General features: G+C 30.7%; 2 protein-coding genes and 1 pseudogene across 2 annotated transcripts; all 3 read left to right on the top strand.

The window, feature by feature from the left end:
- Positions 1–321: 321 nt before the first annotated feature.
- Positions 322–4,116, top strand: LOC101512310 (26S proteasome non-ATPase regulatory subunit 8 homolog A-like). Its single transcript, XM_004498858.4, has 6 exons — positions 322–569; positions 1,375–1,453; positions 2,079–2,181; positions 2,425–2,688; positions 3,024–3,135; positions 3,368–4,116. Exons 1-6 carry the CDS (start codon positions 465–467, stop codon positions 3,506–3,508), a joined length of 804 nt encoding a protein of 267 aa, XP_004498915.1. The 5' UTR covers positions 322–464; the 3' UTR covers positions 3,509–4,116.
- Positions 4,117–9,904: 5,788 nt separating this feature from the next.
- On the top strand, positions 9,905–15,472 carry LOC101512639 (uncharacterized). Its single transcript, XM_004498859.3, has 6 exons — positions 9,905–10,273; positions 10,713–10,987; positions 11,288–11,377; positions 11,489–11,560; positions 11,746–11,865; positions 14,199–15,472. Exons 1-6 carry the CDS (start codon positions 10,000–10,002, stop codon positions 15,312–15,314), a joined length of 1,947 nt encoding a protein of 648 aa, XP_004498916.1. The 5' UTR covers positions 9,905–9,999; the 3' UTR covers positions 15,315–15,472.
- Positions 15,473–18,390: 2,918 nt separating this feature from the next.
- On the top strand, positions 18,391–22,632 carry LOC101512950 (protein root UVB sensitive 2, chloroplastic-like; annotated as a pseudogene).
- Positions 22,633–22,674: the final 42 nt, after the last annotated feature.

The following is a 22,674-nucleotide window of genomic DNA, read 5'->3' on the forward strand; positions in this document are numbered from 1 at the left end:
CGTCGTACATAATTTGTCTTACACATAATATTGAAATATAATAAGAGAAAATAAATATCATGCACTATATGCGCATTCAATATATAGTTTAATTTTATACTAACATTAACAATCAAATAATTTGATTTAAGTAATTAATAAATTTCAATTGATGGTAGATTATTTAAGACTATCAATTTTGAAGAATTCACATTAACAATCAAAGAACTTAGACGATCAATTCAGACAAATCCTGTTAGGATCAGTGGGTTGGAGGGTAAAAATGTAAAAAAAAAATAGAATTTTTGAGTATATAGAAAGGGAAGAAAAAAAGAAGTTCTCAAACTTTTTTTTAAATAGCCTGATCCAAATTACCAAAAAAAAAAAAGCTGCTTGATGCGAAGGTAAAGAGGAACAACGTCCTTCATCGTTGTAGTTCAAAGCACTCAGCTTCTGAAACTGCAATTGAAAAAAAACAGCAAAAGATGGATCCAAAATTAACCGAAGTTTCTCAGTTCTTCGATCGGTTTAAGGCTGCGTTTCTCAGAAACGACTTTGATTCATGTTCCAATCTCCTTTCTCAGTTAAAGGTAACTCCAACCCTACAAAACCCTAGTTTATTTGTTACTCTAATTTCAGTAAATGGTGCATACATTTTATTGCTCCTTGAAGTTCAATTCACTTTATATAATTGGAATTTAAATTTGGCTATTCTTGTGAAGTAAACCGGCTTTTGGTTGCTTCAGTGTGAGATCGTTTTAGTAACTGTGAATTTTAGATCAGGTGTATTACAGTGATAAACATGTTTGTTCTTGATTTAATGAGTTAACTTTAACCCTATGGAAAAAATGTAAGATGGATTTTGAAAAACTAGTGGCTGAGTTTGGTTTTTTGAGGTACAGTGGCGATGAATTCAAGTGTGGGAGGAGGGGAAGTTTTGGTTTGAGAACATGGTGTGTGTTGTTAGTTATTTGGCTTACATGATTACTTCAAGCAGTTTAAATTTGTAATTTATGTTGGCCCAGCTTAGATTTAGCTTATAGCTTGTGGATTCTTTTTTTTAATTAAAATAAGTTTATGATTCTTTGCTTATGGAAAAGTCCTTATAAGGTAAATGAGATGAGAGAGTTTTTCAAAAGAAAAGTTATATGTTGAACTTAATTATAATTTATATGTGAAAATATTGTTTAAATAAATCATGGTTTTTGTAAGAATCTTTAACATTTCTTTTTACACAATTGTTTGTTGAGAGAATTTTATCCAAACTGGCTCATAGTCTCTAATATCGTATTTTGCAATGTATTAGCTTCCTTTTCGCTAGTACGTAATTGCAGTTGCTTCTGTTTTGTTTTTCAATTCTTAATGCAACTTCTGAGTGGCCCTTTGCACTTTCAGGTGTTACTAACAGGGTTTAGAAGCCTTCCACCCTTGTTTGCAGATACTCCTAATGCAGTTCAGGAGTTAACAATAGCAAGTAATATTCTTCATTCCAATCAGTTATTCTGGTATTTTTTTCCATTTTTCTTTGTTACAATCCTGCATTGGTGCATTCTTTTCTAACTCATATTTTTTAAGTAATAAAAGAAGACCCACTTCATCAAATATCATTTGAGTGAATCTTAAATTAGGTTGATATTGTAAATGAAATTTTAATGGATTAGCTTGGCTATGAACTCTTTGTGATATAAATCGGCATTACTTTCCCTGCCTACTGTTGTAGTTGCAAGTTGCTCCTGTTTTGTTCGTCAGACCATGGTTAGTAAGACAACTATGCTATCTGGTTGAGGTGAAATTACAAGTTAGCCTTTAACTTACGGCATGACAAATACTGTATACTAGAGGAGACAAAAAATAGAATAGTTTTTATATTTAAAATTGGAAATTGTTAAATGCTTCAACGGAATAAAATGATGAGCCATTGGTCATATTAATTATCAACTATACAAAATAAAATACTAAAACTTTTCTCCCATGACTCAAACATATTAATTAGAATGAATAAGATAATAACTGCTTATAAAATGAAGAGGAAAAATTTTCTGCCAATAAGTTCAGTGTCTGAAATGTGCTTTTTTCTTGTTGGTTGTTGAAATGTTCAGGGGATATATATGAGCATGCTGTTGTCCTTAGTGTAAAAATTGAGGATCAAGATGCCTTTGAAAGGGATTTCTTCCAGTTGAAACCTTATTATACAGATGCCCGGTATTTGATTCTTATCCCTTTATTTACAATTACAAGTACATAATATATGTTTCTAATCTCGGACAGCTGAATCTGGAACCAACACAATTACATTTCCTGTTCACTTAACATTTATTGTGTAGTATATGCCAAGAAACATAAAAGTAGTATTGATATTGCCATATCGGAGTGTGATTCTATTTCTAACTCATTTGCTTTCTTGTGGAGCTATTTTTATTTATGGAGACTTCTCTTGTGTTGCAGTAATCGTCTTCCACAATCTCCTCAGGAGTACCCAATACTTGGTCTCAACCTGTTGAGACTACTTGTGCAGAATAGGATTGCTGAATTCCATACTGAGTTGGAACTACTTTCATCCACTGCTCTAGAGAATCCTTGTATTAAGCATGCGGTGGAGTTGGAGCAATCTTTTATGGAAGGGGCTTACAATCGTGTCTTGACTGCTAGACAGACCGTGCCACATGATACATATGTTTATTTCATGGATCTTTTGGCTAAGACTATCAGGTAAATAATTGTTATGATTTTTTCTTATAGCCAACCAGATGATCGAATTCAACTGTTAAACTGGAACTCCACTTATATTTCTTTGCTTCTGAAATCGGACATTGTTAGCTTTTTTTATTATTCTCCTCTAAACTAATTTCTATAATTATAAATTTTGAGTTATAAATAGTATTATTATAGCTCTATTTTTTCTAGTTCCTGTAATGGAAATTTGGTAGAAGCACGACCTTTATTATAAATCTGGAAGCTCCACACCTTTGTTGTATGTTATTTTTCCATTTTTACACATCTATATCAATTTGCTAATTGGAATGTAACTTTCTTTAAACATTCAGAGATGAGATAGCAGGATGCAGTGAGAAAGCATATGATTATCTTTCAACCAATGATGCCAAGCAAATGTTGCTTTTCTCCTCAGACCAGGAACTTGTGGAATATATTAAAGAGGTGAGAAATGTCACGACTCTTGGCGTCTCTTGTGAGAGCATGAGAGGGGAGAGACATTAATCTTGGCTATGCACTGTACATTGATTAATTTATCTCATGAATGCATGAATTTATCTTATTCGTTTCATGTTTCAATATATATTGCTAGTGTGGTTTTACTTGATACGCGTAAATCTCGTTTCTCAATGTTGTTTTGTTCTCCGGTTCTAAATTCATTATCTACTGATTGCAGGAGCATCCTGAGTGGGAAATTAAGAATGGTTCTGTCTTTTTTCAAAAGGCAAAAGATTCTGCACCTTGCAAAGAAATACCCTCCCTGCAACTCATCAACCAAACACTTAGTTATGCTAGGGAGTTGGAGAGGATTGTCTGAAAAGAAATGCACTTGCGATGGCTTATGTGATTTTTCCCAAATCGCTGATATCGTCTTTTGAAATTGTTAACTTCTGATTCAATGTTTTATAGGGTAAAACTATCATTTTAGTCTCTGAAATGATATAGGATGCTGTCATTTTGGTCTCTAACTCAGAAAAAATTCAAATTAGTCATCGATCATCAAAATATCAGTCAGTTTAGACTCTGACGTTATAACGGTCATCAATTATTTAGACGGTAAGTTGTATCATTTAGAGATTTTTATAATAGTAAGATGTATATTTCAGTGACTATTTTGATGATTCGATACTAATTTGAGTTTTTTGCTGAGTAAAGGATGAAAATGGCAATGTTCTATACTTTCAAGGATTAAAATAGTAGTTTACCCTTAACTATAAGATGATTTATCTCTTTCTTCTTTAATGTGCTAAAAATCATTCTATACTTATGTCAGACTTCTATATCATGATAATTAGATACTGAATGAAAATGTAGTAGGCTGGATTCAATCTCATTGAAAGGTTCATATTCAAATCATGGTGATGTGAATTTATTGGAGTATTGTACTCTTTGAACACTTTAAAAAAATCAGAATGTTGGTGTGCATGTCTGATCTGTTTCCTGAAGCAAATTAGGGCCAATTGCATTTGGTAATTTAGTGTTGATTAAGATTATGTTTGGATATTTTAAAATAGAGTGTAATTGAATGAAATAGAACGAAGCTTTCGGTCTATTGTATGAACATTATATAATGGATTTGGGGGCTGTGGATAAAGTAAAATTATGATCTATCCTAGTACAATCATGATTATGTCATAATAGTGAATCTATGAGAAGGAATACACCAGATCCATATCCGGTTATAAAAAACTGGATAAATTGATTTAGATCTTTAACTGGCCCATATATTATTATTATTCTTGGTGGATAACCATATCCAATTTTTGATACCCATTAACCAAAAACAAAACTAGAAGAAAGAGTAAAACAACGATTTATGAGAGTATTGTTACTTATTGATAAAAAAAATTAAAAAGTTTAAATTAGTTTTTGGTTGTTTTAATTTATTTTTAATGTTTAATTTTATCTCTCTTAAGTCATTTAATGAATTAATGCAAGTTAGTCCTCAAGATTCAAAGTGATAATTAAAGTAAGTTTTATTTCGTCTTTAGACTTTTGTTCAATTGATAAGTGTCAATATTAAGTTAAACATCATATTTTATATTTAAATTTAATATTTTGCAGTTGTATAAATTAATTATAGCGATATTTATTATATCTTATAAATAAAGATAAATAAAAAGTCTTATTTAAAAGGTGGATCTTTTGTTGTCCCCTTACACTATTTGTAGAATACCTTTTTATGTCTAAAAGTTAAAAATATAATACAACACCAAGCATAGAGAAAACAGAACAAGTATAAGTATTTATAATACAAGAAAATATAATACAATGTGATCTAGGACTAGGACTATGGTCCTTTAATTAATAATTACAACCATATCTACAAAAATATCATCCTAAAAAAACTAAGCTGTAATCAATTTACACTGTACTAAAAAAATCATATTTTCATAATTAACCACAAAGAAATACCACAAATCCAATCTAAATTATCCCCCACTTGGTATTACTCTACAAAAACATAATTCCTCTAAACTTCTATTAGAAATTCAGTCCTAGAATTTAACTTATCATTAAAATACTATCTATCACTCTAAAATTCATCAAAGTAAACATGATTTATTAATAGCTATTAATTACAACGTGAACCTGATATTTGGTAAGCAAAAGTTGCAGTAGTGAAACAAAATTCCCAACTTTAAACATATAAAAAACCCTAGTGATTTGATATAATTAGAATCATATAAAAAAAACCAAATTAGAAAACTCTAAATAATGGATATTTTAATTTCATAGATTCATTACAAGTTGTTGTTATGTTCACAGAATCACAGTTGAAGGCGAACCAAGAGGGGTTGGTTGGTGGCTTAGCATGCACATCATGGTAGGAGTAGGGTCGTGAGGCCGAACCAAAGTGTTTTGCGCGATTGCTCGAAAGATAAAACAGTCATATATGTTAGTAGCTAAGTGGATATCAAGTGTCCTAGGAAGTTGTATCCAACATAGATATTATCTAAAGCCTCCATGAATCATATAAAAGTAAATTACATAGACACAACAGCAACAACAACAAAAATGTTTAAAAATGAAAAAGAGTACTCCGGTTTTTAATTTAATTGAATTATAATTTTGCGATGTTTGATAGTTAATTGGAATATTTTGATGATTGTGATATTTAATTAAGTGAAAGAAACCAAATTCACATATGATTGAGTACTTGTTTGATCAATTCTATAATCAAATAAGAATAGAATCACGAATTAAAAATTAAACTATGTGATAGGTGAAATTCGAATTAGTGGATTAATCGTTTTGTTTAAATAAAAAATTTAAAAAAGTCTTTTTTAATTTCAACTTCAATTTGGTTATTATTATTATTATTATGTCAGAAGTCATTGCGAAACGACTCGAGTTATTATCTTTATTTACATTTTATCAATTGTATTTGACTCGTGTGTGACACATATCAAAGTTTAACATACTTGGAAAATGCACTTCCAAATGCTTTTTTAAGAGAAATATGCATTGATTTTTTTCCATTTTATCCGAGAAAAAAATCACACAAATTACATGACATTTTGTATATTTTATTTTTATATCATCTTTTTAATTAAAATTTTCTATTATGTTATACATACAAATTTATATATCAAAATATCATATTTTTTTATCATTTGGAGATCGCAAGGTGAGATTCGACTGAAAGGATTTTTTTCTCCAATAAGAGGAGATCGCACTCAGGGTGCGACCATATATTACCTTTTATTTATTTTTATAACAAATGACTAATAGTTAATTTTATAAATAAAAAACAATTTCATTCTATTTAATTGATAGAAAAAAAATACATCAAAATTAATGTAGTTGAATAAATATGTCAAAACAAATAAATCAATGTGCTATATTATTTTAACAACTTGCTCATATTTCCAATCTAGTGGAGATATATTAGTAATTTCATTCTATTTTATTATTTTTTATTTATTAGATCAAGAAAATAGGAACGAGTTGTCAACAAAATATAATGAAATTGTTAATTTATATACAATAGACTACAAAATATGAGAAGGTTGTTAAAAAATGTAGGATATTATTTGTTTTCGCACGTTTACTCAACCACATTAACGTTTATTTATTTTTTCTTCCATTAAATGTATTTTTTGTCGCGACTTTTGATAGTAAAAAAAGTAAGACATTTTAGTATATAATTTTTAATGTAGGGTATAATAGAGAGTTTTGAATTAAAAAAAAAATAATATAAAAGAAATTCAATCGACTATTTCTTCTAATTTTGACTATCTATGTATGGTTGTAGAGTCAATATTTAACTATTTCACCCTCATTTGATATGCTCCATATATATATCAAAATGTTTATATAGTAAATATATATACATAATAATTATTTATTAAATCAATATAATATTTACTAAAATAATATACATTTTTACTATGATTTATTATGTTATTTATTGTTTTTGGTCAATAATTGTGTTATTTATTATATTATTATATAAACTCTTTATATGTCTATTTTTTACTAAAAATAAAAGGTACATGTTTACTAAAAATAAAAGGTACATGTAGTTCACTTAGCTCCGTCAAGTTCTTTATTTTGAGGTGAATGTTCATCCTATTTGTCATATTTGTCCATCTGTCCCCCAATAAATTATTGGAAGCTAGAATCAGGTATTATATTTTACATTACGAGAAACTAAGATCCGATAAAAATGTATAAATATGAGGGGTTGGATGAACATCTACCTCTTTTTTATTGTACATTTAAGTCACACAGACCCATAATTAAAATAGAACAAACCCATTATATCATAACCCTAAAATTTATTATACAAGTTTACAAATCAACAAATGCAGCGCCACCTCAGTATGTTTCTCAATGTTTTTAAAATTAGTTCAGATTGATTGGTAGAACTGAGAATTGGAATCTAATTATGTTTGGTCTGACCAGTAAAATCGATATTCTAAAAAAAACCATTAAAAAACCGCATGGACCGAAAAGAACTGCATAGAATTAGTGAACATATCGAATCAAGATGCGTTTCGAAAAACCACTAAACCTAAGACACCGAGTAAAATAAAATTAAAAATATAATAAAAGATGAATCTTATTCACAGCATTAACACAAAGGGATCCTTATGTGTAAAAAATATTACATAGTAGTTTGAAATTCAACAAATCAAATATTTGATCCTTGATCCAACATATTGGGAGTAATTTAATTAGCAGGTTGAAATTCTTACAAAGAGATTATGCCCAACTTGTTGGAAGCAAGAGAGGCCTCTGATAACAACTCCTTGATTTGTTGAGGTTATTATATTTTAACTTGGGGTATTTTTGGGGTGTAGTAATTTTGTTAAAGCATCATTTATCACTTATTATGTTGAATGTGGTGTTTTTGTGGGTATCATCCAAACTTTTTTTGTAGTATTTCTGAAAATGGACTTTGTATTGCAATTTGAGGGTGGAAGATTTGCTTTCTTTTTCTTATAATGAAAATGTTAACCGTGTTCTTTTGTCCCTATTTAACCTAAGTTAAATTTATTTAAAAGTGTTTGTTTTTATTAAAGTAATTATTATTGTTGGTTGTGTTTATGGCCACTTATTTATACTATTTCCACTATGAACTTCATCTGGTGAGAAATAAAATATTACAAGCCTATTTATTTACTCAAAAATCGATGTGGTTGGTCATAATTATATCCAATTTTATGAGAATGATAAAAGTTACATACATGCATGATAGATTTTGAGCACGTTCTTTGCTAATTGACTGTTTTGGCTAAACGAGCATAATAACTCAAATGATTTGCCTCCAACACTTAACATAACAACTAGTAAAGAATATCATAAATAAAAAGATCCATTATTTAGGATTTTATGATTTGGGTTTTTATTTTTATTTTTATATGACTCTAATTATATTAAATTGATTGATTGATTATGAAATTAAGTCTAATAGTACTATATTTGTGTTGTGTATTCACTGCTAGGATTTCTTTATATGTTTTAAAATTGGAGATTTTGTATATAACCGACGACATCAAATATTTGTTTTTTCCTTCGTGTTATTCTGATTTTGCAAATATTTTGATATTTTTGTTAATGATAAAAGTCGTAAAATAATTGTTTAAATTTATTTCAATACCTAATTTTTTGACTAAATAGAATTCTAAAAAAGAAGTTTGATTTATTCTTACCCCATATCGTATATGTTTATCCTTATAACAAACCATAAGAACAAATTATCAAATAAAAATGAATGTCTTATTTTCGAACTTTAATTCCATATAACAGATTAGGGACATATCTATGTATAAGTGAGGGTGTGCCCCTACACACCCATGTAATTTTAAAATTTACACATACCACCCTTCTTTTTTTGCATTTTGATCACCCTGAATTTTTTTTTTGTTGCACCTTTGATCCAAGACAAAGTTTTCAATTAACTGTTTGGGTCTTGAATGGAGTAAAATTATGGTCTATCTTTGCACAAGATTTATAAAATAACTCAGGTGGAGAGGATATGTTGTGATTATGTTATAATGATTAATAAGTAGGAAGAAATGCTATATTTAGTCTCCCATTTCGTATCTATATTATAAGAGACTTTCAAAGTGTCATTTAAACCACGATTATGAAAATATGTAAAAAAAATTCGAAAAGAAAATGAGTTGTGGAACAATTATCTAATTATCTAAGAAAGATAACTTGACTGAGCAACAACAATTCTTGTAGAGAAGCCACATTCTATGCCACATATTAGAAATTAATGGTGCTTATGTTAATTAAGTTGAAAAAGCAGTAACTTGCGTTCACTTTAACTTAAGAAATCAAAGTAACATTTTTTAGGACAAATGAACCAACTCACACTTAAAAATAAGCTGGAAATTAAAAAGATATTTAAGTCATTTGAAAAACAAAAAATGGATATGTAACAATTAAAACAAAATATTTAGGTGAAAAATTGGGTTTATGTTTGTTGCCTTCAAAATTCTCACTTAATTTAAGAAATGTTTATAATTAAACTCAAATTTTATTAATAATCTGTTAATTGTTGATTATGATTAATCGCAGTATAAAAAAATTGTATTTTTTTTACACGAGGTTATATATTAAATTAAATTATAGCAAAAAAGAGACATATATTTTTCTGAAGTAAAAAAAAAAAACAGAGATATTTTGGTGAGGCAAGTTGGATGAAGTATAGAGTATTAATTGTTGTTAATATTTTCCACTATAAAAAGAAGCAAAGACACGTGACTAAGACGCAGCTATTCGAACATAACCCTATCTATCTAGGGCTTCTTCTTCTTCAATCCAATTTCAATTTCAATTTCAATTCCAATGGCTGACGAATCCCAATACGAAACAACTCCACCCTCCTTGAAACGCAAGTACGATGAACAACCTCCTCACTCTCGACCCACCGGTTTCTCCGACGGACCTCCTCCTCCTTCATACAACAACGTTCCTCCCCCTTCCACCACCGATTTCGAACTCATCAAACAACGCGCTCAAGAAGTCGCCGCTCGTCTTCTCAGCGGCGCCCCTCCCCCATCAGATATCACCAAACGTCCCAAAATCGATAACGGCGTTTCCTCCCCTTACGATTCCACCGGTTAGGGTTTCATCACTTTTCTTAATTACTTTCATTTAATTAAGTGTTACCTATTCTAAAATTCAACAATTTTAAGCTTGTTTGTTACAGTTTTTTTTAAGAACAATCACTATTTTTAAGTTTTCATCTGTTCCTTATAACTTTTGAAATCTGAAAATAACCTTAAAACGGCTCAAAAACGAGAAGCAGCTGTTTTCATTAGCTTTTCATAAAATCGTCTTTTACAGCTTTTGTTTTTAGGTTTTTAAAAGTCTCTAAATTATTGAATGCTAAAATCACTTTTTTATAAATTGATTGTAAAAGAGAGGCCCTTAGTGAAACCTTTCAAAAATTGATTATTTATTTTGTAAGTGTATTTTTAGGAAAAAATTGTAATAAACGGACCCTAATTTATTTAATTATTTGATCCGTCTTTTTAATTTTTTAATCTTTGATGTAGATTTGAAGAATCAATATTCAGCCCCTTCGAGTATACCTTCGTACACGCATCAAGGTTCGAGCAAAAAGATTGAAATCCCTAATGGGAGGGTTGGTGTTATTATTGGAAAAAGTGGAGAAACCATCAAGTACCTTCAGTTACAGTCTGGTGCTAAAATCCAAGTTACTCGTGACATGGATGCTGACCCTAATTCACCTAATAGGTTAGTTGAGCTTACTGGTACTCCTGATGCCATTGCTACTGCTGAGAAACTCATCAATGAAGTTCTTGCTGAGGTATCGTTTTCTCTCCACACACTATTTTCTTGTGTTTAGTATCAAATTTACACACCAAACTATCTCAATCCTTAGAAGATTTAGTCTTACCAAAGATCTAAAGTTTCATGTTATGTATCTGCATCATTAGTGTTACTAAATATATAATTAGTGTTACTTTTAGAAAAAAAATATATATTAATCTTATTTGGTGTTGAAGTTTTCAAGATTTGTGCCGTGATGTGACAATTTTTATGTAAAGTGGACTTATTTTTTATTGCAAGAATGTTTCTTTTGTGGTTTGTATTGTGTTTTTAACAGGCTGAATCTGGAGGTTCTGGCCTTGTTACTCGACGAGTGGCTGGACAAGGTGGGTCTGATGAGTTTGTGATGAAGATTCCAAATAACAAGGTGGGCGAAGGAGTTGTTATATAAAAACACTTTTTGGGTTACGTGTTGAGTTTTCTTTGACTGAATATTTTCTTCTGTTTTGGTTGGGATGCATTTTGCCTGCGTCTTCAGGTTGGCCTCATAATTGGTAAAGGCGGAGAAACAATAAAGAGTATGCAAGCTACAACTGGAGCGAGAATTCAGGTTTTCCCTTTGAAGTGATTCTTGCCTTCATTGTACTATATTATATTATTTTTTTGTGTATACTACAGCTTCGTGATTACTTAAAATATTTGATTACAGCAATGGCTGGTGCTGTAGTAGTGGGATTCCCTTATATTATTGTTGTTCACATTCTGTTGTACACTTATACCTGTATTTTCTTTCAGGTGATTCCTCTTCATCTTCCCCCAGGCGACACATCCACAGAAAGAACATTAAAAATTGAAGGGACATCTGAACAAATTGAATCTGCAAAACAAATTGTTAATTCAGTCATAAGTGGCGAGGTATGTTTTGTACCCTTTGCTTTATTGTTGGATTTGGCCTTGGTTATAGCTTGTTTTGCTTGCCATGTGCCAAGTCTGATTTTGCCTAGAATTTTTATTCTCAGGTGCAACATGTTGTTATTGTATGTATCTCTGTAATTGTTATGTTTGATGGTTGAGTTAACTAGATGAATTTATTTTTAGAATAGTGTCTTTACTTACATATTGATACTACTATAGATGGGTGCCATTCTCATATAATTGCTGGGGTGGATCTTCATAAATTAATCTTGAAACTCAAAACTATGTGTGGGAATTCATGCACTTATTATGCATATGCTTAGTTCTATTTTTTGGGTGATATTATCTATTTGTTCATGTATTTCACATGTAATCAAATCACAACCTCTTCTTTTGTTAAGTGAAATAGAATACAATATTAACTTATCTTGACCTATATGCAATTTGTTTGCCTTTTCATTATAATTGTTAGTTCTTGCTTTAACTATTAGTTGTACTTGCTTTTGTTAATATCTTGTCATATATTTACCAGTATTTTGGTATAGTCCTACGCTTTTCAAAATTATCTTGAACTTCGAAGTCCTTCTTGATAACTCCCGTTTGTGTCCTTAGTCGCCTATGATGATGTACATAAATACATCTGTGGACTTGTAGTCATTATCTATTCATACAATGGATTGGGAACGATGTTGATATGGGTTTATCAGTTTTGTTTTATAGAGATACCAGTCTTTTACTGTATTATTTTGCCCATAGCCTCAGTGTTTTTCTTTAGGTTCCTATGGGGATGTTAGATGTCTTAACTTCCTCTCTTATTATGGTCAAAGTGGATACTCATTGGAATTATAACCTGTTCAACCATGGTCTTATTAACTGTTATATCCTATGACTGATCTTGTAATTATTGAGACAATTGTAGGGTTAGTTTGTATTGGACCATTAGTGACACCAACATGGAATCCCTTTGTTGGTGTTTCTTCCACTTGCGATGGTATGGTTCTAAATCTCTTTTTGATATTTATTAGAGCATCATGTCTTTTATTGATGTCAATATAATATCATGATTGAACTATATATATTGATGTCATGTCTATACATGGTTATAAATTAGACAGCCTTTTAGATGGTGTCATTTTTCAGGTCAGTTTTTAAATATTCGTGCTTTGTAGGCATAAGAGCCTGAAAATCTTCTATTGTGTAATTCGTAACATTTTACCTCATATTATTGATGTCCTTTTTCTGTCATATGATTGTTTCAACTAACAATTACATAATCGCATATTGTCATCCTCTTACACAACGCTAGTTGTGCTGATTAGTTCATTGCTTGGAAGAACTATGATATACTAAAATGATTTTTTCCTCCTACTATGAATCTTACTTCACTATCCCATTATTTAACTGTGTCCATTTTTAAGTTTGTATTTTAAACTAGTAATATTTGTTTGATTTCTGCTGGAAAACTGTTGGCAGCTGTTGTTGGGTGTACTTTCCGTCGATGAGCATTTTCATATTTACTATATCTTCTTGTTATAGGATATGCCAATTCACTCCTAACTCCGTATTATGGTGCTTTGTTTTCTCCTTTATATCTTCTCTTAATTTCTCTCATTATTTGTAATTTTTTTTTGAGGTTCTTTTATAACCATTTCACTCTAATTTTTTTCTCCACGGGTCTTTACGTCTGAATTCCCTCTTTAGCTCATATTGTTGTTGGTTATACATGCTTTTATTCGACGGTTCCATCAAGGTTTGTGCTCTTAGATTGCGTGGAATGAAGATGGGGAAGGACAATTTTAAATATCAATTAGCTAAGTTAATTATCTTGACAGTTTGTATGTTTTCGAGTCATGGTTGCTGTTCATATGCAGTCTTTATGTTAGTCCCTACACTTAGCTTGTTGAGTTAACGAGAATGATTATAATATTAATATACCACCCCATATTTTGTGATACAATTGGAATGAAGTACACCATATTTTTTAGATACAATATATTAGATTGCCTTTAGGCAATGAATATCATATGCTTGTCTACTTCTGTGGTTTGTGCTTTCCTTTTGTACCCATTCATTTCGAATAGGGAGAGGGTGTGCTTCTGCTGGAGTAACTCAGTTATGTCTCAAACTGGTACGGTATGTTGGCCTTTATACCTCTTTCTAATCCAATATGGTATCTGATAATGTAACATACCCTTCATAGTGTTATTTTGATGTTTATTTTATAAGTGCTGTATGTTTTGCTTGTCTATTTGTTTGTACATTGCTATATGTAATACCACATCTTAGTTGAGTTCGCTTGTTTTTATTTGTGTTTACAATTTTTCCTTTTGCAGAATCGTCCTAGAAATCCATCAATGTCTGGTGGTTATTCTCAGCAAGGTTACCAAGCTCGGGGGCCCTCCAGCTGGGCTCCCCCTGCTGCTCAACAACCTGGATATGGCTATGTACAGCCTGGAGCATACTCTGGTCCGTCGCCCCAGTACAATATGCCTCAGCAACAATATGCTGGCTATCCTCCTCAGTCAGCTGGTGGGTATTCTACCAATTGGGACCAGTCCACTGCAACTACCCAGCAGCAGTCTGCTCATGCGGGGTATGATTATTATAATCAACAGCCTCAGCAACAGCAGAATTCTGGTGGTCCTGCACCTCCAGCTGATGGTACTGCTTATAATTATAGTCAACCACCTTCCTCTGGTTATAACCAATCGGGACAAGGCTATGCTCAGGACAGCTATGGTGTGTATCAACAAGCACCACAATCCGGGTATGGTCAGCCACCATCATATGATCAGCAGCAAGCTTATGGCTCGGCACCAAGTTATGGTTCAGCACAAGAGGGCCAAGCTCCCAACTATGGATCACAAGGGGATTCATCCCAAGCTCCACCTGTCCAACCTTCACAACAAGGTTATGGTAGCAGCCAACAGCCTAGCCCAAATGCTTCCAACTATCCACCACAAGCTGCTACTCAGCCAGGTTATGGGGTGCCCCCAACCTCCCAAGCTGCTTACGGCAATCAACCTCAATCCGGTTATGGAGCTGGATATGGAGCCCCTCAAGCTCAAAAGCCAAGTGGCACTCCACCTCCATATGGACAATCACAGTCCCCTAATGCAGCAGCAGCAGGTTATGGTCAACCAGGGTATCCTTCTTCCCAGCCCCCACCTTCTGGATATTCCCAATCCGAAACAGGCACTCAAAGAGCACCATCATCTGGTTATGGCGGTGCAGTTCAACCAGGGTATGGTCCTCCATCATATGGTGCTCCAGCAGGCAGTCAAGCCGGTTATGGTCAGGCTCCATCCTCATATAGCAGCAGTTCCTATGGTGCTGGTTATCCTCAGGCCCCAGCATATGCTGCTGATGGTAATGCAAGTGGGAATACTCGTGCTAGCTATGATGCAGCACCTGCACAGGGTAGTGTTGCTAAGTCACCTCAAAGCTGATATATTTGTCTCTGTTAATTTTGGATTATGGATTTCTGAATGGATGCTTTACTGTATTTTCTGATGTATTAATGACATCTGTCTAGCTTTTTGCATCGTTGAGATGGAAACATTCCCGTGTTACAATTAGTTTTTAATGAATTCTGATAAATTATTGAGTTTGCATGTGTACTTGCTGAAGAATTAGAGGAAGTTAAAATGGAAAACTGAAACCTATTGAGTTCGTGCTCTCCAATAGATTTCGGAGCCAGAAGCACAAAATGCATTTCATGCTAGTCTTGAGAAATCCTGGTTTGTGCAAAATAAAACTTAGCTTACAAATTATGTGTGTACTAAAAAATATGAAAAGTTAGACCAAACAAATTTACACGAGTCTTAGTGTTGGAAAAAATAACTTAACGTCGAAAATGAAATATTCAGAACATAAATGTGTTTTGAATTTTTCAGAAAGTGAAAAATATGAAAATCTAGATTTTTTACATTTGAGAAAGCTATAGCATAATAAAATTTTCAAATAAAAGAATAAAATAAATGTCTCGTAATAAACCTTTTACATCTATTAGGTCAATTTATTTAAATAAATATAAATATTTATTTAATATTATAATTATTATATTAATTTTTTATCTTTTTATTATATATTTAATTTTTAATAATTTACACATTAATGTAGTTTTTTTGACATATTTAAATATATTATTATAAAATATAATTTAAGTAGAATGTATGTAAAGTTATATTTTTCAAAATCTAATGTTAAATATTAAAATAAAACTTAATTTCACTAACATATTATATTATGTCCACCTTGTTCCCACTCCTACAACAAAGCAATACAACAGTTAGTTTCTTTTTTTCTCCAATCTATTTGAATTGGCCAATTAATAAGGACAAATTCAAATACAAGTAAAAGTAAAAGAATGAATTAAAAAAATTATCGTATTTGATTTTAATTTTAGATCATATACATTAATTTTTATTACTCAATATATATTTATATTTACGATTGATATGACATTTTTTTAATAAAAAATATATATAGATTGACTAACTCAAGAAACTAACACAATTTATCTTAGGTAAAAAGCCTAACTATTCGATATTCTACATCTTAGGAGGCTCTCCAAATTCATTGGACCAATTCAACCGTGTTTTGATCTTAGGCCCAAATAACAAAATCTACATTAGGGTTTCCCCGCAAGTATATATAACTCACATATCTTTTGTTGTTAGCCAATCACCCCAAAACAGAAGGCAGTGCTTCTTTCATAACATGATCTCTCAACGTTTTTGTTTGTCTTTTGAGATTTGTTGTTGTTTTATTTTTTTTTTTCTTTCTATCCATTTCTTCCTTAAGGCTCTATTTTACGAGTCAACAGCAGGGGCTTATATATTTTCAATAGTTACCTGACTGCCGCTTAGAGCCAAAATTTAATTACCAGATTAAGACCCTTGAAATCAAATTTTAATTGTTTCAAGACACAAACTTCTGGTTAAATTCCATAATTTTTTTTTAAAATTATTATTCATTTTCATTCATTTTTGGCACTAAAGTCAGACACGGGTGCTTGTTGCTTCGTATCTAAACAAGATGCCTTTTGCAGTGTGCCTATATATAATTGGCTATCATTCACGATTGGAGGAACTTTTTTTTTATGGTTCCTTCAAATTACAAGTAGCTATATCTATTTTTTTTAATTTATTTTAACTATAGGAGATCACATAGATTAAAACTACGTTTTATTAATGGTTATATCTGTCTTGCTTGAAATATTGTTAGAATTGTTTGATTGTTAATATATTGGGCCAAGAAAAATATTTGTAATGATTATAATAATATGGTTAATTTTTGTTAAATCTATGTTCAGCCTGAAAATTATAATTGTGATGGTATTGCAAGAACTTATTTGAAAAAAGTTGAATACTAAAATATTAGTGCTAGCTCATAATATAAAAATTAACCATTTTATTATAATAAAGTATATAAAGTAGTAGAGATCTACAAAACAAAAATGAATACAAAACAAAAATGAAGAGGGGAAATATGCAAATGAAATTGGGATAAAGTTGATATCTAAAAAGTTGATATCTAAAAAATTAAGATTAAATTGATAATTATAAAATGGATAACAAAAATGAAGAGGGGACATGTACAAATAATTTATCACTCTTGAGCTTTAGAAAAAGTAGAGATTGAGTTTCAATTTTTAAAAAAGATGTAAAGTGAAAATCAATCAATAGACAATTACTAGTTGAGAGCAAGTAATTAAGATCCACAAAAAAATAAAGAGGTTATGTTAGATTGTGTTTTTCATTGAAACTACACCCAAAATTAAGAGACAAGAGAAAAATTATCCAAATTGTATTAAATTTTAGTGCATATTTTTTTTTTTGGAAATGGAAATAAAAAAATTGTATAGTTTCATTATTTAGGCGATAGTGATAATTATGGATGATGATAAAAGCGTTTTCTAACATGAGTTCCTTAATCAGCTTCATTTTATTTAACACAGAGAACTTAAAAATCTTTATATTTCCAAACAATTAAATTACTTAATTAATTGATAAGTATATATAATATATAATTTTATAATTTAAATAAAAAATAATAAATTTAAATAATTCATTTAATTATAAATTATTACTAACAATAGAAGTTTAATTTAACAACTATTTTATAGATCGACAAATAACAAATTTGTTAAAAAAACAAATCTTATAATATTATGGTGTATATATTTGAAGAAGTAGTTGCACCTTTTTTTTTTTCTTTTAAAAAAATGGCATAATAACGAATACAGTTGATTGCATGCCTTATTTTTTCAATTTCCAAATAAGCTTTCAACTTTCAATAAAATAATTTTATTTTTTAAAAAAACTAAGGCACATCCAATTTTGCATCCTTATTTTTTTTAATTATCTATTTTCAACTTTGAATAAAAATATTAAATAAAAATCTTTTAATTAATAGATTAGTTAGATTTGATTAATAGAAACTTAATCACTATAATTAAAAACTGAAAAAACGAACAAATCTCAACTCTCCGTACGTCTTCTATTCTCCATTCTCAATTCAAAGATTTTCTAAAATCAATATTCCTTACGCAATGTTCTTAAATTCTATATAGGTAACTCTTATAGGTTCTTTGAATTTTTTTTCATTGTTGAATATATGATACATAGTTATGGCTTAGTTTATGTAAGTTTACTCAAATTTCTAGTGTTTTCATTGTAGTGTAAATGAAGGTTATCTTAGATACACACAATTTCGAGCGGTGCAGCATGTTACTAGTGCTGCAATGTCACTGCTATCAACTCAAGTATTCTTCTTATAGCTTTCAGTTTTTTAAAATCTTAGTAACTTTTTAAATTCTATTCTCGAGTAAATAGTCATTTTGGTCTTGAAATGTTTGAATTAATGTCATTATAGTCTTTGAGTGAATTAAAAATACAAAATAAATATTGATTTTGTTTTTTATTAGTAATTTTGAGGATTAAACTAACTAACAAAAGCCAAATTTGAAGACACATTCAAACACTAAATTGGCCAATAAAATATGCATCCATGGATTTTTTATAAACGGACTATATTGAGAGTGCTTCACAAGTTCAGGACCAAAGTGTTATCAATTGTAGATTGTGGAAAATAAGGGTTCTTTCAAATTCCACTATCATATAATGTAGTACCACTGCAATAGTGCAATATAGGCTATTTGACAACACTTTGTACCAAATACTATACTGCTGAGCAATAGTGATTTGTTCAATTTTCACTATGCTTTTGCGCTATAGCGCCTATTTGACAACACTGGGACCAAAATGGTTGATTATCCCAATCTGCTTGATACATTTTTTTTGTTAGTTGTAAGAATGGATTCGCATGAAATTATTGAGTTTAAACTGGGTGTCCTTGTGCAGTCACTGTTAATTGCTGCAGGGTTGCGGCCCACTCCTGCACAAACAACTGCTGTTAGCTGGGTAATTTGATACTAATTTCGCGTCATGGCATTTGCTGCAATTTAAAGTTTGATTCGGTGGTAATTGTTTATTAAAACCTATGTACTTCATGATTAAGAACTTTAGCATGCATCTTTTCTAGATTTAATTCTTAGCTATTAACTTATCTTTATGTTATTATGGTGTTAACAGGGGATGGCTCTTGTTGCAGCTAGAGCAACACGATTGCCTATATATTCTTCATTTGCTAAAGAAGGAAATCTCAGCGACCTATTTGCTAAAGGGGAGGCTTTTTCAACTCTCTGTAAAGTTGTTGGAATTGGAATTGGAATTGGAATTCGATTGGCTTCTGCTATTTGTGCATCGGTGCAGGGAAAGGTATAAAGGTTTTATTTGTTTGTTCTGGTTTTAGTGTTAGATTTAATTTTCAAGTTGTGTGGTACAATTATTTTGTGCTAAAAATATACGTGATATTGTTCTTGATTGTGGACTTGCGAGGTTGTTACTAAAATTTTAAGAATTTAAATTGAAAGAATTATACATTTTAGGGAAACTTTTTAAAGTTGGTCACTGAACAAATATCAAAGTAATATAAGAATTAAGAAGTTATCGTATTCATAGGGACTTGAGTGATATTACGCCATTCAACAATAGTTATAATCCTAAGTTTAAAGGTTCCAGAGTAAATTGGTTGTGATGGCATCAAATTGATATAATGATAAAAGTAATTTGGAATATCTTAGAGATTTAAAATTTCTTGTTGCTGGAAGTGAAAGACGGCTTGTTGCTTCTCCAATTTTTCCTTTTATATCACAAGCAATGAGGTGAATTAATGACAAACTCGCTTAGCTAGTTATGAATGGCTAAGCGAGTCCAAGATTTCTTCATGTTGAAGGAATTTGAGTCTTTTGGAACCATCTAAAACGGCTCAGCAAATTATGTCTGGCTTAGCCAATCTATTCTGCTAAAATCCTTGTGCTTCTGTCTTGAAATCTCTTAACTAGCTCACATTGGCTAAGCGAATTTTGTCCTGTTTTTTGCATTCAAGCTTTTTTTTTCCACTCAATTCTTTTTCTACATGAACAAAACAAATGATTAGATGAACTTTTCAATACTTTCTCATAAAATAATCACAACTATACAACTATTATAAAAATTGAGGTTAAACTAACATATTAGTTACCAACTTAAGTCAATAAGTGCATTAAATCTACATCATTTTCAAATAAAATTGACACTTATCAATTACAATGATACGTATCAACTTACCTAAAAACAATGGAAAATAAAAAATTTAATTCTAGATAAAAATGGATAGTAACAGGGGAAAGATTTTCTGTGAAATTGGACTTAGGATATTTTGGGCTAGCACCAAGAAGTTGGGGCCGGTTCACTTTCTATGCTGGATCTTAATGTAGCAAGTTTGTTTAACATAGTTTATTAGTTCCTGGCCGGTCTCCTACACAATTATTTGGGTAAAAATGACACTTTACCCTCTAATAGGGTTATTTGGTGTCATTTAAACCCTTCAACTTTGGTTTGACTTGAAAATGTTAACTGAAGCAATTTAACATTTACTCCACACTTAGGTAGGAATTTTTTGAAAGGGAGTAATGTCTAAAATAAACTGTAACTTTAATGCAGTATGTCTAGAAAATGTTAAATCACACAAATGTGAACTTGTTTACTGTTGTTAATGTTTATTGAAAAGTTAACGTTTTAAGTTAAACAAAAAGTGGTGGTGAATGAGATTTCTTTTGTTTGAATTATATATTATGATATAGTAGACAGATTATAAATCTAATGTTGCTTATGAAGCATACAAAATTTTGCTTATGATTCACATACAAGTAAATATAAGTATTATACATACTCCTTCTCATTATAAGTGTCTCATTTGAGTTATGGTTATTTATGAAGAATATAGTTAGTTGTGTTGATTTCATCAATTAAATTAGTTTCATTTATTAAAAAAACTCTTCTTACTGGTAGTTAGCGGTGTAGTTAGATGAGTAGAAATATAATAATTAAGGGTATATTAGTGGAAAAATGTAATTAATGTTTCATCTGTAATATAAGGAGACATATAGTTTGATACAAATAAGTCACTTAATATGAGACGGATAAAGTATTTTATTCGAAACGAGCTCATTACTCAAGAACTGAAAGGAAACATTTCTTTTTTTATTTTACTTTACTTTCTAAAGATGTAATTAATCATGCAACATGTCTTGATAAACATTTTTTTGATGATTCACAATCGTTGTGTGAAGCTTTTTTTGTAAGTTGTTTGTGGGTCCTCTCTCCTTTCGATCACCACTCTTATATTATTACAATGCTTATGTGCAATCAGAACCATTACTCGAAATATGAAAGAAATAAAATATTTTCTTCTTCTTTACTGTCTATAGTTATATTTAATCATGTGGTAGAACTCAATGCTAAACAAATGTTGTATCGATGATTTGATTATGAAACACATTTATGCCAGTTGGTTGTAGGTCCTCTCCTTTCATTTATACATATATACTCTGTGTCTGAAGAGATGAGAGCAACTCCTATCAGTACTTTGAATCCATGAAGAACAGCGATGATCGTGACTGATTTTGTCAAGGTTTGGTTTGTATTATTTTGTTCTAAATGAAAACTCTATTGGTTTTTCGTTCCTTTTATTTGAGAACGTAAATTGGTGTTTGACTGTTAATTGAATTCCATAACAGGCAGGGATTGTATCAAGTCCTGCTGACATAAGATAAAGAGAAAACCTGCTTTTTCCTGTTAGGATCAAAGAAGATGGTGGAGATGTAAGAGTAGGAAAGGCTTTATACGAAGTTATCAAACCTTCCAACCTTGTTGAATTAAAACAGGTGTTCCATAAAGAGAACTTTCTTTTAAGTCGGGGAGGTAAATGCATTGACATGGTATTGAAGCAAGATGCTAGTGGTGAAGATGCATTGAGAGGGTGGCTAGTTGCTGCATTTGCTGAACAAATTGAGAGTTCCTCTCACGAGCTTAGTGCTAGTGTCCTGCAAGAAGCCTATGAGAAAATGAATGGAGTCTTTCCTGTATTTCTAAAAGAATTGTAGAATAAAGGGTGGCACACTGATCGCTTCCTGGATGGAACTGGGAGCTGCTCTGCATGCTAGTTAGTATTAGTATATAGCGGCACTATAGCACTTTTGCATAGCAAAACTTGAGTGGAGTTAATCCGGTGGTTCATATTACTTTATTAACTATACATTTAACTATTTTTTTAAATAAATTAGATGTGTACTCAACAACAATTTGATTCATGAGTATTTATAGATTAACAAAAACTCTGTTCTACACAAATTCATATAAAATTTTATATTTCTGCTTCCTGTGTTTTATTTGGACTATTTGCTATTATTATTTTTAATAG

Source organism: Cicer arietinum, chromosome 4 (genome assembly GCF_000331145.2).
Source record: "Cicer arietinum cultivar CDC Frontier isolate Library 1 chromosome 4, Cicar.CDCFrontier_v2.0, whole genome shotgun sequence".
NCBI lineage: Eukaryota > Viridiplantae > Streptophyta > Magnoliopsida > Fabales > Fabaceae > Cicer > Cicer arietinum.